The 20,455-nt window shown below is 40.1% G+C and overlaps 1 protein-coding gene across 1 annotated transcript in view; it reads right to left on the bottom strand.

The window, feature by feature from the left end:
• Positions 1 to 16,488, bottom strand: part of LOC144072713 (chloride channel protein 1-like) — a 35,843-nt gene extending 19,355 nt beyond the window's left edge. Inside the window, exons 1-2 of the mRNA XM_077597944.1 lie at positions 16,413 to 16,488; positions 1,113 to 1,356 (exon numbers count right to left, since the gene is read on the bottom strand). Coding sequence (XP_077454070.1) covers positions 1,113 to 1,356; positions 16,413 to 16,463 — 295 coding nt within the window. The 5' untranslated portion in view covers positions 16,464 to 16,488. The remainder of the gene's footprint in view (positions 1 to 1,112; positions 1,357 to 16,412) is intronic.
• Positions 16,489 to 20,455: the final 3,967 nt, after the last annotated feature.

Genomic DNA, 20,455 nt, shown 5'->3' with positions numbered 1-20,455 from the left:
GACAATTTTGGGAGATCTCATCTCATTTTTATGAACCGCTTTAGGGTCGCGGGGGGTGCTGGAGCCAATCCCAGCTGTCGCTGGGCCAGAGGCGGGGGTACTTGGACGTTTCCATACCTGTCAACCTCTGCCGATAACTGCCCTTATAAATGATTATGATTCCCCTTACAAACCCCCCAAAAAAACTTACAAACACCGTACGACTCGTACGAGTCGTACGGTGTTTGTAAGGTTTTTGGGGGGGTTTGTAAGGGGAATCATAATCATTTATAAGGGCAGTTATCGGCAGAGGTTGACAGGTATGCGTTTCGTCGAAAGACGTTTGGTCCCCGGACGTTTGGTCGACCGGACGTTTGGTCGACCGGACGTTTGGTAGAACGGACGTTTGGTCGCCGGGTTGTTACTGTTGAAAGCAGCTCTCAAAATTATAATCATGAGAGAGAGACAGTGAGTTTAATATCTAATATCAAAATAAACAGTAAACTCTCTGTTATAATTTGACAGCAAGCAAACCCAGCGACCAAACGTCCGTTCTACCAAACGTCTGTTCTACCAAACGTCCGTTCTACCAAACGTCCGGTCGACCAAACGTCCGGTCGACCAAACGTCCGGTCGACCAAACGTCCGGTCGACCAAACGTCCAGTCGACCAAACGTCCGGTCACTGAATCGGAATCGGTGAACAGCCGATCGCAGGGCACAAGGAGACAAAGGACAACCAATCACAGCTAGGGGCAATTTAGATTGTTCAACCTTGGCCTAGCAAGCATGTTTTGGGGATGTGGGAGGAAACCGTAGTACCCGGAGAAAACCCACGCAGGCCCGGGGAGAGCGTCGGCCTCAAAATTCTGAGAGCAAGGGTTTGGATTTTTTTTGTGTGGAGTTTTGCATGTTCTCCCCGGGCTTGCGTGGGTTTTCTCCGGGTACTCCGGTTTCCTCCCACATCCCCAAAACATGCTTGCTAGGCCAAGGTTGAACAATCTAAATTGCCCTTGGGTATGAGTGTAAATGGGCCTTGCGATTGGCGGCTGTCCCCCACCTGGTGCCCATAGTTGACTGGGATAAGCTCCAGCACCCCCCGCGACCCTTAAAAAAACGAATTGTAAAACTCACCCTGACATTTGGAGTATGGACGTGGTGTTTTGGTGGAGGAGGTGTGACTGAGATGTGATTCCAAAACGACGGGATGCTGATGACCGTGCTGCCGGCGTCCGGCCCCTCTGCCAGCCGGCGGCGCCGTCGCCGCCCTGGCGGCGTCGTTTTCTTCCGCCTGTCTCCGGCATTGTCTCTCCGTCAGCAAACGGGCCGCCTCCCGCCGGGCGAAGTTTCCAAGCTGCTCCCTGTACTCCCCGTACAGCTGTTAGGCAAAGTGTCACGTACGATATCAAATGGATATTCTTCACTCTTTTGTTGTGAAGACGGAATCAAAACAATAACAACCTAACATCCACCTTCAAAAGTCCATTGAGAAGTGTTTCCAAAAAATACTTTTCAGGAATGTCTCTTGAAATATTACAGCCATTTCATGAATAATTAAGACCTTTAATTTAATGATCTGTGCTGCAAGTTTAGCACTGTGCGGAAGACATCTAGCCTTATTTATGATATCTATTTTTAACAAATTCATCCAAACACATCTGATCAAAACATCATCATATTTGTATTTAAATTGATTGATTGATTTGATAATGTCTGAAATGTTTCAACAACAAAATTTCATGACTTAAGGTGAAATGTATCTGACTTATGTCCATAATATCGTATTCGATAGATTGAAGGCCCTTGAAACGAGGCAGATTTTTAACCCTTGCGCGATTAAAAAAAAAAAACTCTTACTCATTGTAATTGTAAAGGAATTGGATATTTGTCAGCATTAATGGCATGAAGTGAGTTAAATACTATGAAAAAAATCAACTTTAGAGTGTTACTTGGGACTACGTATAACCTGTTTTTTATTTGTGCTTTTATTCATTTTTTTCATTATTTATTTTTAACATAGTATTGAATTGGCATTTTTTATAATGATTAAAAACACAATAACCCCTAATAATTTAATAAACATATAGCGATACTTGCTAATATTTTATAATTTTACAATTTCCTTAATTTAACTTAACCTTTAACCCTTTATAGGTTAAAGGTTAGGTTAAATTAAGGAAATTGGTGATTTTTGGTCATTTAATATATAAACTATTAGCAAATATAGTAAGGGACCTTTAACCCTTTATAGGTTAAAGGTTAAGTGCCACATTTTGAATAGTATAAATGTTCACTGTATTGATCAATGGGTTAAAAATCAGCAAATATATATCATAAACAATAACACATCTTCATGTAATTGGTGATTCCCACTCCTATACTTATTCTAATTCCAAATGTACACTAAAATAAATATGTTTCTGCTAATAATTGCAGCAACACAAACTACTACCCATATAAAATCTTTTCAAATCTCCCCTAGACAACTCCTATGATTGATGGGGACTACCCGTTGCCCGCGGGCACAATCTTGGACACCCCTGGTGTAAGAGATACACATCAACCTGAATACCCAACAGACAGAAATAGACAAAATGGGCATAGAGATCGGAAAAAGCCCTCCCCAGTCAGAGGCGGCGCTGGCCGGCGGCCAGGCGAGGAGATCCTGGAAGAGAGGACATTCCACATCTTCCCCTTCCGACTATGTGCGCTTTACACCTTCCACCAAGTCACATGGGCGCACACACACACACACACACACACACACACACATAGACAACCTGACACCTCGCCATCCAACCCGATCGGTTTGCACTCGTTAAGAGCACAGAAGCTGTGAAATCCAGCACATCCGGGTGCAGCCACAGCGCGTGCAACCCAAACCAGCGAATCGCACGCATCCCATCGCTGCCTCTGCCACCCTGAAGAGCGAAATGCTAAATCGACGGTGTCAATCATGCGGCCGGCGGGCGGGCGGGCCCGAAGTGGCCTGCTAGAGGATCCGATCTGGGTTGTTCTGCCTAATGGGCACTTTGTAGCTCATTCAAACTGTACGTACAGAATGAAATACTTTCATATTTTTTTTCTCGACAAAACATTTTTAAGTTGTGTGTTCACTTTGCTCAATTTCATATTCGCAATCCCATTGGTTCATTCGCCCCCTGCCGTCAAAACAGTACCTTCAATACCAGCTAATGAGTTAACAAGGAGCCTTAAAATGCCCCAAAACCAATAAGAAGGAACCTGAAAATACCCGAAAATCAGCAGGAACCGACAAGCGAACAAAAATCATCCCAGAAAGACCCTTATAATCAATCGGAAATGACCCAAAATTGACCGGAAGTGACCCGTGAGTACCCTAACCTACCCTTAAAATGCCTCAAAACAAACAAGAAGTAACCTGCAAATACCCGAAAATCCACAGGAACCGACAAGCGAACAAAAATCATCCCAGAAAAACTCAAAATCAGTGGGAAATGACCCAAAATTGACCAGAAGTGACCCGTGAGTACCCTAACCTACCCTTAAAATGCCTCAAAACAAACAAGAAGTAACCTGCAAATACCCGAAAATCAGCAGGAACCGACAAACGAACAAAATCATCCCAGAAAGACCCTTTAAAATCAATTGGAAATGACCCAAAATTGACCGGAAGTGACGCGAGTACCCGAACCTACCCTTAAAATGCCTCAAAACCAACAAAAAGTAACCTGCAAATACCCGAAAATCAGAAAAACCGACAAACGAACAAAAATCATCCCAGAAAGACCCTCAAAATCAATGGGAAATGACCCCAAATTGACCGGAAGTGACCTGTGAGTACCCTAACCTACCCAACAGCTGCCAGTTAATTTTTTAGGCCAAAAATAAACCGGTCCGGCCCACGTGAAATCTGATGGGCATTAATGCGGCCCGCGAACCAAACGGAGTTTGACACCCGTGTGCTAAATGACACGGCCGCCACATTTGGCTGTGGTGTACGCACGGGAAAGGGGAGCTGCCACTTTCAGCCAGGAGGCCCCCAAGAGGACTAAAGCTCCCATAACTGACTATAAATCTCAACTCTAGTTGCACTATAATGTGTAATCTGTAGGATAGAAATGACACCAAAATGCATGGCAGGATTTCAATAAGTTATTTATAATTGATAGCGTAATGCATACTAGCGGCTTACAGAGGTGGGGGTTTCGACTCGAGACTTGAGTCTCTAGGAATAAGGACCCCACATAACGAGGACTGAATTGTGCCTTTATTCGCTCTAATACAGGAGTGCTGAATTCATTCTTTGTCGCGTTATGATTTTTTTTGGGTCGGCTCAGTTTGGCTGCCTTCGTTAATCAAAAACAGTTTTGAATGGAATGCTTTTATTGTCATTAAACTAGGATAATGAGATTGAAAGATACAGTTCTGTGATCAAAGGTTCCTGGGTGGAGTTTGCATGTTGTCCATAGGCCTGCGTGGGTTTTCCCCAGGTAATCCGGGCTCTTCTTACATTCCCAAAACGTGGCTGGTAGTCTGGTTGAACACTCTAAATTGTCCTTTTTTGGCACATTGTCTCCTGTGATTGGCTTGCAACCATTTCAGTGTACCCCACGTCCTGGGAAAGCCTCCAACACCCTCGCAACAGGATGGAAAACGAATAAACTAATGTTTTGATAGTTCATTTGTCTGTCAGAGAAAACGTTTACCTAAAAATGGAAAAAATTACTCATACATTTTTCATTTTAGTTATTTTAGTTATTGTTTTTGTCTATTTAGAAATGACAAAAAAAAATCATGTATTTTTCAATCCTATTTATTGAAATGTTTTGATTATTATTATTATTCCATGGCATTAGCCGCATACTTTGACAAATATTTATTCAAAAACACTCGTCATTCAACTTTTATAGCTTCTCTAAATGATAAATTGTATCTAAATAATGTCGTAAATAATTCAGGACGTGAAAATAGGAAATTTAGCGTAAGCGCAAACGCACGGCTCTTATCTTTCACCTGACTAAAAATAAATAAAAGGTAAAGCTAACACTTCACCTTCAAACTTTCCTTCCATAACGTTTATTTTTCGGGTGTCAAACTAACGCGGGCCGACAGAATTCATCTGATAAACCTCTTTCACTAAAACCAACATTAAAATGCGCTAACGCCGCAAACAGTCACTTTCCATTAAGTTGCACAGGCAGGCCATTAAAAATGGATCTCCAAGAACAATAACAATGAAAAGAAGATTTGTCAAGCATAAGGTCAGAAATAAAAAAAGATGAAAACAAGCAAGCAAGAGGAAATTACTAAGTGAAAAGCCATTTTTTGTCATCCACAGCTTTACCTCCTTATCACTGGACCCGGGCATGACTTGGCAACGTCTGTTTTCTGCGCCTTGTTCTGTCACCTGGCCTACACAACAGACAAGCTGTGCGGAGCATTAACGCCGCGCCCCCGATCCATCAACATCCCTCGCAGGCGTTGGCAGCGGGCGCCATCAAAGAGTCGCCGCTAACCACGGCGACCTGCGCACTGTTCATCTTAAGCGGCAAAGACGTGCCTCGCTCACCTTTGACCTCCCCTTGGCCCGCTAAGTGACACTCAACTCAAACAAGATAACAACTAGACTACGCCGCAATTGAATTGAATTAAATTGAATGCTTTTATTGTCATTATACAAGAATAATGAGATTTAAAGCTTTCAAAATGTATCAAATTTGAAATGTTTCATTGAAAAATGTATAAAAATTGAAAATTTTCATTTCAAAATGTATACAAACTGAAAATTGTCATTTCAAAATGTATAAAAATTGAAAATTGTCATTTCAAAATGTATACAAATTGAAAATTGTCATTTCAAAATGTATAAAAAAAGATTTTTTTCATTTCAAAATGTATAAAAATTGATTTTTTTTTCATTTCAAAATGTATAAGATTGGTTTGTTTTTCAATTCAAAATGTATCAAAATTGAAATTTTTCATTTCAAAATATATCAACATTGAAATTTTTCATTTCAAAATGTATCAAAATTTAAAAAAATCATTTCAAAATGTATAAAAATTGAAATTTTTCATTTCAAAATGTATCAAAATGGAAATTTTTCATTTCAAAATGTATCAAAATTGAAATTTTTCATTTCAAAATGTATAAAAATTGAAATTTTTCATTTCAAAATGTATAAAAATTGAAATTTTTCATTTCAAAATGTATCAAAATTGAAATTTTTCATTTCAAAATGTATCAAAATTGAAATTTTTCATTTCAAAATGTATCAAAATTGAAATTTTTCATTTCTAAATGTATCAAAATTGAATGTACTGTACTGACCGCTGTACCTGAAAGGGTTAAATCCACGCTCGTATGGGCTTTGCCGAGCCAACATGGGATGTGTGTGGGAAAGACATTGAAAGCTTCATTTGTACCACCTGGCTGTCTCCATCTGTCAAGCTCAGTGTTTACATCGATCTGATCACGTGACCTTGGGCGCCACTTACACAGGCACCCCAAGGTGACCCTGGCGTTACTTTCACACGCTTCTGATGTTTGTGGCTGCGGCATATGCGTGCAAATATGCTCATTATGGCGCCGACCTTCACTCCTTTCATCCACTCTACAAAGTGGTCAGCTTTAAAGTACAGCGATGTGACTCATTCTATTCTTTTTTTTCCGTTTTTTTTTTTTTTTTGGAGCGCGCTCATTTTAAGTCCCTCGGGTTGGGAACAAGGGAACGATCCCACATGGCTCGTCTCTGCTGGGAATGCAAAGCTGGGCTTTAATCACGGTGCTGAGCTGTCAAGAGCTTTGAATTACATCATGCCAGTAATGGGCCACTACACTCCTTTATAATGTAATGCGAAATTTAAGATATGAATTGATGATGCTATTTATACTGTACAGCAGGGAAATGGCTCAGGAGCCACATGTGGCTGTTTTGATGGGCGTATATGGCTCTCCGCTAACCCGTGAGCATGACATTACCTTTAGCGTCCTTGATTAGCAAACTCATGAGTCTGTGAGGCGAGATGGAACCCATGACCACGAAGCAGGCAAACGAGAGAGAAAGGCAGGTGCACAACTTGGGAATTTTAATGAAAAAAATAACCACAATAACTGGGACGAAATTAACAAAAAAAACTAAACAAGTGCACCACACAATGACGAAGAGGAAAGAACACTCCCACAAAGACGTGGCAAAACACGGGGCTTAAATAAACAGACAGGGGTTGATGACAATCACAAACACCTGGGTGACACAGGGGAAGCACAGCCAAGAGGGACACAGATATTATATATATATATATATATATATATATATATATATATATATATATATATATATATATATATATATATATATATATATATATATATATATATATATGTATATATATAATATATATTTATATATATACACATATAATATATATTATATATAATATATATTTATATATACATATATAATATATATATATATATACATACACATACATATATATCAGCAACACGCTTATTTATTTATATATTTATTCATGTATTTATTTATTAACTTACTTATATATATATACATATATATACATATATACATATAAATATAATATATATATTTATATATATATATACATATATATATATATAATATACATATATTCTCTCTCTCTATATATATATATATATACATACATATATATAATATATATTTATATATATACACATATAATATATATTATATATAATATATATTTATATATATATACATATATAATATATATAATATATATTTATATATATACACATATAATATATATTATATATATAATATATATTTATATATATACATATATATTATATATATATATATATATATACATACACATACATATATATCAGCAACACGCTTATTTATTTATATATTTATTCATGTATTCATTTATTAACTTACTTATGACCTATCTATTTATGTCTAAAATGTCTTTTACTGTGTCTGTATTCTCACCCTCTTGCTACTGTGACAACGAAATTTCCTGAAAACGGGATGAATAAAGTTATCCAATCCAATCAGGCAAAAGGCACACAAATCAAGACACCCATCCACCAACCCCAACAAAACATGACAAGCAACAGCGTCACAATGTTATCAAGATAATTTTTGTACTGTAAAATGGACTCATTTTCATGTCTTTGTTAACTTGATATAGTACTAATACCCCTGAAAACCCCTCTGCCAGATTTTTGTGATATATCCAAAACATGAAACCCAGAAAAAAAAACTACACAATCACTCATCTCATCTCATTTCCTGAACCGCTTTATCCTCACTAGGGTCACGGGGGGGTGCTAGTAGAGCCCATCCCTGCTGACTTCAGGCCAGAGGCGGGGGACACCCTGAATGGGTGGCCAGCCAATCACAGGGCACAAGGAGACAAACAACCATTCACGCTCACACTCATAACTAGGGGCAATTTAGTGTCCAATCAGCCTACCATGCATGTCTTTGAAATGTGTGAGAAAACCGGAGCACCCAGAGAAAACCCACGCAAGCCCGGGGAGAACATACAAACTCCACACATGTGGACCGACCTGGATTTGAACCCAGGTCTCCCACTGTGAGGCCGACGCGCTAACCACTTAGCCGCCGGGTCGCCCCCCCCCCCCCCCACATAATCACGTGTTCAAAATTCCAAAATAAAACCACACGGGCTTTGGCGGCTTAATATTTTGGGGCCCTGAGACTGTACCTGGTGGAACAGAGACGAAGCCAGGCTAATGAATGCAATATATGAATGTCACAATGACCTTGAAAGTTAATTCAAAGCATAATTACACATTCCAGGAGTCCCTTTATGAGAACGCGTGTTGCATATTCATAACTGTCTTGGCGTTTGTGTTTATGAGCGCACTACACGACGCGCCGATTGTGCGCGGAGGCCTTACAACAATAATAACCCTGCCCTGCAGCACAAGGTTAATGATCAAATTTGACCCATTTACTGACAGATAGATCTGGAGATTACCCCGGCGGTACCCACGCGCACATTCCACGGAGTAACCATATGCAAAGCCTAATTAACAGCGCCATAACAACACCAAACACTGCTCAAGCTGTCATGTTCTAATTAATTTCTGCTGACAAGGCTAAAAAAAAGAGAAAAATGAAAAATTTTCACGTGTAATGTATGAGCCAGAGGTCATCATGTGAAGATTCCAATTTCCGTTAACTCACTCGCCGCTATTGAGGATGGTGGTAGATGTCTCATGCGTTTGGACGGAGAGGGCCGGCAGCATAGTGTCAAACTCAAGGTCATTGCAGCCAGTTATTTTCTTAGATTTTTTTTGGTATCTTGCTAAAAAAATGCAAAATTTTACATTGTCGTGGGTCAATTTTGTCATCCTTAAAGAAATATTTGTTTCGCAGTTAAACTGTCTTGTTTTTAAAACTAAAAGGTATCAGGATATTAAAAAAGTAAGAAAAAATGAAGAAAATTTAAAGATTGCAAAGTTATGAGATATTAAAATTTTAGAAAATACAAATGTAAAATAATGCTTATTATTGTTGTTTATCAATTACTGAGGAACAGGTCAAATGTAATAATAAAATAAAATCCATTCCAAAAATAATCAAATGGGCTAATATGTATTTTAAAAATAAAATGACATGATTGGAAAAAAAACCAACACAATTAAAAAAAACAACAACTGTTAAAATATTTATAATTAATCTACACTTGGCTACATATAAGTAATTTTGAGATTCTGAATAAATATTTTTTCATAGAAAGTTTTTTGTTAATAATCTACAAACCAAGTAATTTTGCATCGACTTCCACCTGTGTGACCAGAATCTTGATATTTTTTCAATTAAAAATCATCATTAATATCACATAAGCATGCTGATTAAATATTGTGTTCATCAGTATTAAAATGAAAATGAACTGAGGGGAAAAAGCATATTTTGGAAGTTAATTGACATAACATTTCGAGTTAGATACTACCTTGCTTTGACTTAAAAATAATAATAATAACAATCTGGAACCCTGCTATCATTCCATTTGTAAGAAGATGAGTCCATTATATTTAAAAGGCTCTATGAACAAAATCATAACTAATGATTTGACAGCCATGACTCGACCTCTGACCTCCACCAAGGCCAATCAGTCCAATTGGCATTTTGTGGTTAAATTATTTTAAAAAAAGACATATAAAGCCTTACCAGCAACGTCTCAAAAGTATTGATCCTTTCGCCCATGGTTCCTCGTTTGCCTCTGGCTTTTCTTTAAATCTACTCCACCTTCTTTTTGACCTCATATACCTGCCCCGTACCAAAAGTCCACCCGCGCACAAACACACACACGCTCGGGTTATTACGAACACTTGGAGCTTGACAATCAAGTGTCAGCAGCTCTTAATTCAGGGCCTCGCACGGCGGTCCGGTCCAGCAGATTCCGCCAGACTCGTGCGGCGCTATGCTAACGGCTCAAAGTATGACAATAATACCCGCTGACGGAGTGGAGACACGTGGACATTTTTTGTGCGCGGTTTGCCCAAAGGTGCACAACCGTGTATAGGAAAGCATGTCATATTTCTTCAGAGACAGTATAGGGCACATGTGTCAAAGTGGCGGCCCGGGGGCCGAATCTGGCCCGCCGCATCATTTTGTGTGGCCCGGGAAAGTAAATCATGAGTGCCGACTTTCTGTTTTAGGATCAAATTAAAATGAGTATATATGTATATTACCTTTCCTGATTCTGCCCCTTTTAAATCAATAATTGTTATTTTTTAATCCATTTTTCTGTTTTTAGTTCAAAAATCATTTTGTAAAATCTAAAATTATATTTAAAAAAAGCTAAAATAAACATTGTTTTAGATCTATAAAAAACAGAATATTCAGGGCATTTAATCCAGTTCTTTTAATCCATTTATTTAAAAAAAAAATCTAAATATTATATCTAAAATGGTCCGGCCCACGTGAAATCAAGTTGACGTTAAAGCGGCCCGCGAACCAACCCGAGTCTGACACCCTTGACTAAGACCCCATGTGTCAAAGCGGCGGCCCGGGAGCCAAATCTGGTCCGCCGCATCATTTCATGTGGCCCGGGAAAATAAATGATGAGTGCCGACTTTCTGTTTTAGGATCAAATTAAAACGTAGAGTATAGATGTATATTAAATTTCCTGATTTTCCCTCTTTTAAATCAATAATTGTAATTTTTTAATCCATTTTTTCTGTGTTTTTAGTTCAAAAATCATTTTGTAAAATCTAAAAATATTTAAAAACAGCTAAAATAAACATTGTTTTAGATCTATAAAAAAAACGGAATATTCAGGGCTTTTAATCCAGTTCTTTTAATCCATTTCCCCCCTGGTATAGGACTTGTGAGGCCCGCCATTTTTGGGGCGGTGCTTTTAAGAAAAATAACACTGGAGGTCATAATAAAATACTTTCTGATGAAAGATGACGTGATGAGATTGGACAAGGTTGCTGCTGTCTGATTTTGAAATTTGTTTTATTATTTTTAGTTTCTTTTTTTCTAGGCTGTCAAAAGCATTCATTCATTTTCTGTACCCTTGATCCTCACAGGGGGGGTGCTGGAGCCGATCCCAGGTCATTACGGACAACCTGAATTGGTGGCCAGCCAATCGCAAGGCACAAGGAGACTGACAACCTTTCACGCTTACTTTGGGGGTAATTTAGAGTGTTCAACCAGCCTTTCTGAGAAGAAGGAGGAAACTGGAGTACCCAGAGAAAACCCATGCAAGCCCAGGGAGCACATGCAAACTCCATCCTCTGAAGAGCGACCGAGAATCGAACCCTCAACCCCTAAGCTGTGAGGGTGATGCGCTAAGCACTCGGCTACTGGAAAGCATTCAAAACAAAACAAAATAAAAAGTCAAACCAATTATAAGTCCATGCATTGTATTCAAATAGCATTAAATACAGGGTAAAAAAAACAACAACCAAAAAATAAAAACAAAACCATAAAAGATTTTTTACAGTAATTATTTGAGTCAATTTTTTTAACAGAAATTAATGTTGCACAAAATATCTAAGTAGTTTCTACATGCAAACTCCACAAAGGTGGACCTGGATTTGAACCCAGGACTCCAGAGCTGTGAGCCCGACACGCTACCCACTTACTCCACCGAGCCGCACATCAGAAAATACCAATTGTTTATGGCTCTCTTCGTCAAAAAGCTTCCCGACCCCCCGCTCGAATGAAAAACAAAAATCAACGCCACAGTGTCGACGTGACAGACCTGCGAGCCCGACGCGCTACCCACTTACGCCACCGAGCCGCACATCAGAAAATACCAATTGTTTATGGCTCTCTTCGTCAAAAAGCTTCCCGACCCCCGCTCGAATGAAAAACAAAAATCAACGCCACGGTGTCGTCGTGACGTTCGGGACTCGGCTCCCATGAAAAGAAAGAACCACACGTGGCTCCCGAGCCATAGGTTCCCTGAACTCGCCATCACCTTCCTCCCTCTCTCTTCCGCCCCAATGGCTCCCTCTGGCAGGCCTTCTCGTCCCCGTCCATCCGAGCCCCCTCCCCTGAGATGAAACCTTACTCGTGGGTAAATTTAGCACGCGCTGTGTGACCCAATGTTCGCTGACACACTTCTCCACACCTCTCGCTCTCTCGGCCCGTCGGTGTCACCGACAAACACGCTCATCCCTCCCAGGAGGGCCGGCCGGCCGGCCGGCGTACCGAAAGACGGCGCTCGTTAACCTTTCTTCCCGAAACAATGACGAGCGATTTGACGTGGCTTTAATTGCGACGTGACGGAAGTGAGGGGGGAAGGGGTGGGCCGGCGTATCACGTGAAATTTTAATGGCTTAATCGCTCGCATGGCAGTCGAGCTGCTGCGAAACATTTGGCAGGTGAACATTATCCCTTCGCTCGCATGTAACATTTGAGACTTACGGGATCTATTTCGCTACCGATGACAGCCACGCTGCATGCGAGCGTCCCCTTGAACAACCCTTGTTTTTATGACGGCGACAAAGCCGCCGTGGCTTCGTCCTTTGTCGAGGTCATCCACGCCACTCCACGGCACCCCTCGGAAAACAATTTGCCAAGGGAGAATTTAGGCGGAATCCGTCATTTCAAAAGCTTTACACCTCAAATTGGACGTATTGACGGAAACACGGAGCCCCGTGTTGGTACACGGTCGATTGGTCGCCGGTCTTTTGGTCGCCGGTCTTTTGGTTGCCCGGAAGGTTATTGATAATTACCATTTAAATCGTTGCTCAAATTCCCTAAATACAAACTGCGAATGACTATTTAGTCATACTTAATGCCCTAGTAATTATTAGGCTAAAGAAAAGCTCCAAATTTGCCGGACTTCTATTGTTTTTTGTTGGAGAACTTGTTAAGACCCTGACTGACGTATCTTCTTAAAGGGACAACGCATTATTGATGCGTAAACCGTGTTGTTTTACCTTGTTTGGTTGCCGGTCTTTTGGTCGTCGGTCTTTTGGTCGCCGGTCTTTTGGTCGCCCCTTGTCGCGGTCCGGGCGACCAAAAGACCGCGACCAAGAGACGGCAACCAAAAGACTGGCGACCAATCGACTGCACACGCCCCGCGTTGGAGGCAGGAAGTTATTCTAAATACTTCTTTGTAATTCTTAAGTTGATTTTTCAGCTCTCGGAAAAAAATCTGATTGGAATTATTTTAATATGCGCGTATATAAGGTGGTTGAACGGTCAGCGTGTCGGCTTCACAGTTCTGGGGTCGAGGGTTCGATCACTGTGGGTTCCATGTTCTCACCGGGCTTGTGTGGGTTTTCTCAGGGCACTCTAATTTCCTCCCACATCTCAAAAACATGGAGGGCTGGTTGAACACTTTAAATTGCATCAAGGTGAGTGTGAATGGTTGGTTTTTACATTTTAATCCAAAAAACTAGCATAAACGTCATTCTCAATTTCCCATACATAATCGAACATACATAATTACACAGAACTTTTTTTTAAACATGGACAAATGTTAAGAATTTTAAAATAGGGAGTTACTTTTTAACCCCCCCCTGCGCTTAATAAATGTAATTCTTCTCACTATGCCCAAAATATTTAGTTGTTTTATGTTAGAGAATATATGAATTTCACGCAGAAGTTGCATCTAAAAACACTAGTGACTTTTATAATTGAAATAAAAAAGTGTAAAGGGAATAACCAACTACTTTAGCGTGGTTGTTACTCGTATAGTAAAAACATCACCCAAAACTGAGGTTTTGTTAGCATAAGAGTAATGCTAGCAAGTGTTTAATCAGAAAAAAATGTAAAATAAAATCATTTTCTCCTACTCCATCTTCTTACTAGAAGCAGGAAGGTATAACAAAATGTGTCATGGCTTTAAATGACAGTAAATAAGATTTTAATTGCCCAAATCTGTACTTTTTCAGAAGTAAAAAGTAAAACAGTGTTCAAAAACACTTGATAATTTTTACATATTAAAATCTTGGTGACATGGATTTAAAAAAATTCAGTTGAAAAGTTAGCAAAAAATCATTCTATATTTGGTACTGTATTCAACAGTATATTCTCAATCTCAACCAAATATAGGTATTTATAGTCCAAAAATGTAATTTCCCTCCGCAATACAGTAGTTTTGATGGTAGCTTTTAAATCTACATGAGAAAAAATTCATAACTATTCTCTCCAAAAATGTTATATACGTTCATTTTGATCAAAATCTAGGCTTGCCTCCGAAAAAAAAAATCAAAATATATCGTCACATTTCTATGGATTTAAACATACTATTCCAATGCACATAAAAGTAACTTCTAAAGAGTTGAAAACAGTCTTTAAATTCATATAATATCAACAGTCCAATTGCAATAAAACCTAATCCATTAAGTGGCAATGTCAACAATATATCAGATTGAAATATCTGCAGTATACATGTAAACATGAGTTTAAATCTGAAACATCTTCACAGGCTAAGGAAATGTATATGTTATGTTGCCTCCTCCTAGCCGAGGGTCTTTCAATAACACCTGTGCAAATTAAAGCCCTTAAATCCTCCAAGGCTCTCATTTCCTCTTCTAGCCAAACTCAGCATCGTAGCTTCAACATCATCGAGCTATTAAACAGCACTCGTTGAGTTGCACTTCTCCTTCCAGCAAGTGTATCATGATAGTTTTTATTTTATTTTTTTTAATTATTTTATTTTTTTTTTATTTTAATCCAATTCCATTTCAGCCTCTTTTGTGTTGCCATGACGATGAAATCTGCCCAGGGCCATCAGAGCCAGTCATTAATCAGATTTCAAATTTGTCCTCACAGGGCCAGGCCGCTTGTCCTTGATGACATCATTTTTCACACTATCGCAAAATGTGTTTGAGTCAAGTTAAACTGGAAAAAATGCTTCTTTTTTTTTCAATTTACCCACAATAATACAGTTAATAAAAAAGCACTATGCGGTGATATATTCATGTATTAACCCTTTCAGGGCCTGTGGTCAATAAGAAGCTAACTCTTTAAGACTAATTGGCAATTTATGGCCATTAAAAAATATTTTTTTTCAACGTTAAAACCTTTTAAACTTTGATTGAGCAAGTGATTATTTTTGGGAAGTTAAAAAAAATATATTATAAATGATGACAATGATAATAAGCACAAAGAAAATGAAATTCACATTCAGGAAAAAGTGAATATAATTGAGAACAAAACAGAATAAATAATGTTTTTAGCCTGAAGTAACACTCCAAAATACACTATACAAGGTATTGTATACCATTGATTGGAATAGATGTCCAATTCATTTAATGATATAAATGAGGTTAAAGAAACAAAATTGATCATTTGTCCATGAACAAGTGTAATTTCTTAGTTTTTATTCTGACTACTAAATAAATGTTAGTTCTTAACTACTCCAGAATAATGAGAACTTGCCAGTTATTGCATTTTTTTTTCCTGGTAGGTCGCGATCTAGTAGTGCCGTAGAAGGCCCAAATACTAAATGTGCTCCCCACCGGAGTTAAAAGAGGAGTCAACAACTTTCAGCCCCCGCATTGAAATAAAATAAAACGCAAAACGCGAGGAAATAGTGAAATAACTTCCCTTTAACATGCTCCTCCTAAACCGGTCTGCTCCGGTTTTTCGCATTTTGGCATTGATATCGGACGACGGGCAGCGGCTTGAGTCGTCGCACGGATCGCGCGAGATGACATTTACTCAAAGATCTACAATGCAAAAATGGCGACGGACGCCGTCACCAAAATGAAGACCGACGACTCAGAGATCATCTCGTCGAGCGAGCGGTTTAAAATGAAAATAATCTGTAGAGAAGTTAGCAACAAAAATCTGACCCCGCGAAGATTTTTGGCGGCACCAAGTAAGTGCCAAACATTGTCGGAGGAGGCGCTACAGGTGCGAGATGAAGTAACAACAGAGAGGGGGGAGGAGCCACGAAGAACATAAGCGGGCAAAAGGTAGAAGATGTGCAAAGTCCTACCAAGGTCTGTTGATATCTCAGAGCCCTCCTTTGCGATGCATCTGTAGCCATTGACGCGCTGTCAGTGATCCAAAAATAACCTGGCCGGACACCCCAGCATTTCCACTGGCATGGACCACCGGCGTACGCAAACTCCACCACGCACTTCACGTCAAATCAACACGCGATCCACCACCATCCGTTTCACTCCCCATTTAGAAGCACCCGCGCGTCCACGCTCCGAGTACGAAAGTCACCGGCGAGGGGTCTCGGACGCGGCGGCGGCGGTGGTCCAGAGGCTGGGGGACATCCGGCGTGGGCCGCGGGGACGGACGGGCAGAGAGGAATCAGACAGGCGGACAAAGCAGAGCAAAGCCATCTGATGAGGCAGCGAAGGACACTTTCCTTTATTAGAACTGCAGACACCTAATAACACACACACATATACACACACATACACGCACACACACACACACACTTGTTGCTCCCTGCCAACCGGCCATTAGAGGTGCTCGCCGGATGGATAGAGATCATTTGAAGAGGGGGTTAGGGGGTACAGTGTAGGGCACATCAGAGCCCCCCCATAGGGCTGCCCCTGCAACGTGAGCAGGAAGGTGCACACGACACCCCCTATGACAGCTCGTGGCCGATCGGCCAATGATGCGGGGGCAATCCCCGTAACGCTCACATGCTACGCTAGTAAATCACACTGCCCACAAAAGACCCAAAATGGAGGCTCGCACGGTTTCAAGTGGAAAATTGAAGGCTCGCTCTTCTGATTTTGGGCTCGAGCCGCAGTGACTCGGACGGATGATTTGTTTGGGGGAGTTTTTACGCCGGATGCTCTTGTCGTTTTTAAGTGGGTAAATATTGGGGAAGCGAACAAGGGGGACAAAAAATAAATAAAAAATAAAAAAACATGGCCGTCTCTATGATACAGTGACATATCTAAATTTTGACATCAGTTCATTTGGAATTTGAAGAGTAGTTTCTTCACTCATTCGTCTCCCCTTCCGTGCATCCATCCTCACGGGGGTGCTGGAGTCCATCTCAGAAAACTATGTGCAGTATTGGTTGACAATTATTTGCTGGGCGCAGACGAAGAAAAAGAGAAAAATATTGGAAATAAAATATTTGAACATTCATTCAGTCATTTTTGGAACTGCTTATCCTCACAACGGTCGCGGGGGGTGCTGGAGCCCATCCCAGTAAATTATGTGCAGTATTGGTTGCCAACTATTTGCTGGGCTTAGAGGAACAAAAAGAAAAACATATTGGAAATAAAATATTTCAACATTCATTTAGTCATTTTCAGAACTGCTTATCCTCACAACGGTCGCGGGGGGTGCTGGATCACGTACCAGCAATTTATGTGCATTATTGGTTGCCAACTATTTGCTGGGCGAAGACAAAGAAAAAGAGAAAAATATTGGAAATACAATATTTGAACATTCATTCAGTCATTTTTGGAACCGCTTATCCTCACAACGGTCGCGGAGGGTGCTGGATCCCATCCCAGCAATTTATGTGTAGTATTGGTTGCCAACTATTTGCTGGGCGAAGACAAAGAAAAAGAGAAAAATATTGTAAATAGAATATTTGAACATTCATTCAGTCATTTTCAGAACTGCTCGTCCTCACATGGGTCACGCGAGGGGTGCTGGAGCCTATCCCATCTTACTCCGGCCCCCAGGTGGGGGTCAGCCAATTACAGATATGTCAAGTCATGTTGCTTCATCTTATACATCAATTTGAGTCTTCTACAAATTCTAGTGACAAAACCTCAAGGCCTCCTCAAAATACGTCTCATTCTGATTTGGTCATGGAAATCTGTGTCATTTGACCTTACAAGCGATAAACATATTTCCATGACTTCCAATTGGAAACTCATTCAAAAATACCAAAATCACAAGACGCTTCCCTCGCCAGCTTCCCACCCCGCCCGGCCTGCTAAGAACGACATCTTTAACATGTGCGCGCATTGGTCCCCTGATGAATTGTTCCGCCATCATGACAACCCCAAAGACAAAGACCCACGCAGATCCCCCTTAACCCCGTCCCGCTTTGTGGTCCACACGCCAGCACATAACAGCCTAATCTCTGAGCTCCACGGCCGGCTAGCGAGAAATGTATTACACCGAGCGCCACGGTGTGTGTGTGTGTGTGTGTGTGTGAGTGTGTGTCAACGGGGAATGACTCCAGACAGCTGGCCCGGGCCTGCATCTGATACACTACGAATATTATCACCGAGTGGCGGCAATGACACACGTCGTCCCGGAGCACGGAGAGACCTGAGCGCAGCGGAATAGCGGCTGGGCGAGTTACACTACACCTGAGTGCGGCGAGGACACGCTGTAACGTGGGCAACAACACACACACAAACAGAGCAACAAGTGCCGATTGCATGCAAGATGAGAGCAAGTTAGTTAGATAGCAGGTTTTGGTGGACATTGGATGTTAGAGTTGCAATATATCTTTTTTTTTGTTCAATACCTGTATGTCAAGGGTGTCAGACTCGGGTTGGTTCGCGGGCAGCTTTAACGTCAACTTGATTTCACGTGGGCCAGACCATTTTAGATATAATATTTAGATTTATTTTTTTTATAAATGGATTAAAGGAACTGAATATTCAGTTTTTTATAGATCTAAAACAATGTTTATTTTAGTTTTTTTTTAAATATATTTTTAGATTTTACAAAATGATTTTTGAACTAAAAACACAGAAAAAAATGGATTAAAAAATGACAATTATTGATTTAAAAGGGGGAAAATCAGGAAATTTAATATACATCTATAATCTTCATTTTAATTTGATCCTAAAAAAAAGAAAGTCGGCACTCATGATTTACTTTCCCGGGCCACACAAAATGATGCGGTGGGCCAGATTTGGCCCCCGGGCCGCCACTTTGACACCAGTGCTGTATGTAGTTGGTTTTCAAGACCTTTCTGCCACATCTGGTTCACGCACCGCTTTTAAGATTCTTCTATGGATCGTCAACAGGTCAGAGGTCAGAGGTCAAGGGCATTTTACTATGATTTGCGTCAAATCGAATGCTATCCAAGTAGTCAGGCACTGAGGTTTTTGGTTTAGTTTGAGAAGGCCAAAAAACATGAGTCAAAGTAATTTGTTAGATTTCCATTCGGGTTTTTTTCTCCCCAAATTATAGACGATATATTTCTGAAATTACGTATAATTGCGAGGGAAGCTATTCCGGCAAACCCAGTTTTTTTCTCATTATGCGAGATTTTCCTGAAGGAGTCCAAAACCATTCTGGAGATATTGTCCAAGCATTGTGTCAATGATATTTTTTATTAGCAAGTTTGCTAACTCAGGCAAAACTAAAGTACCGTATTTTCTCGCATATAAGCCGCATTTGTAACAAACAAAAAGGGTGCATAAAATGTGAAAAAACTCTCTTACCTATGACTGGCATTGTTCACTCAGGATGCCGCCATCTTACCTTTTAACTGTAGTTCAACATGCTCTGATTGGCCAGACGCGAGCAACCTTGATGTGTTCGTAGTTTAGCATGTTAGCACATCTCAATAGTTGTTAAGGCTGATGAAAGGTCTTGCGGTCAATAAATACTTGAAACTTTCCAATACTGTTGATTAGCTCTTGTATGGAAGCTTTGGTGTCTTCTTCTCTTCATATCTACCTCACATGACCAGTCTGAGAAGTGATCATGTGACAAATTTTCAAAATAAAAGTGTTTACATTCCGGAAAAATATTTGAATATCAACTCAGAAACTTCCCCAATACCAGTTTCTCACTGCGAAATTCAATTTTCACCAATTACTTGCTCCTGGCAAATTGTTAAGCAAATGTTCTTAACATGTTTTAATGCACGTGTCAAAGTGGCGGCCCGGGGGCCAAATCTGGCCCACCGCATCATTTTGTGTGGCCCGGGAAAGTAAATCATGAGTGCCGACTTTCTGTTTTAGGATCAAATTAAAATGAAAAGTATAGATGTATAATAAATTTCCTGATTTTCCCCCTTTTAAAATCAATAATTGTAATTTTTTTAATCATTTTTTCTGTTTTTAGTTCAAAAATAATTTT

Source organism: Stigmatopora argus, chromosome 4 (assembly GCF_051989625.1).
Source record: "Stigmatopora argus isolate UIUO_Sarg chromosome 4, RoL_Sarg_1.0, whole genome shotgun sequence".
In the NCBI taxonomy this organism is placed as follows: domain Eukaryota; kingdom Metazoa; phylum Chordata; class Actinopteri; order Syngnathiformes; family Syngnathidae; genus Stigmatopora; species Stigmatopora argus.
The sequence above is the reverse complement of the archived record's forward strand: the minus strand, read 5'-3'. Positions and strand labels throughout refer to the sequence as shown.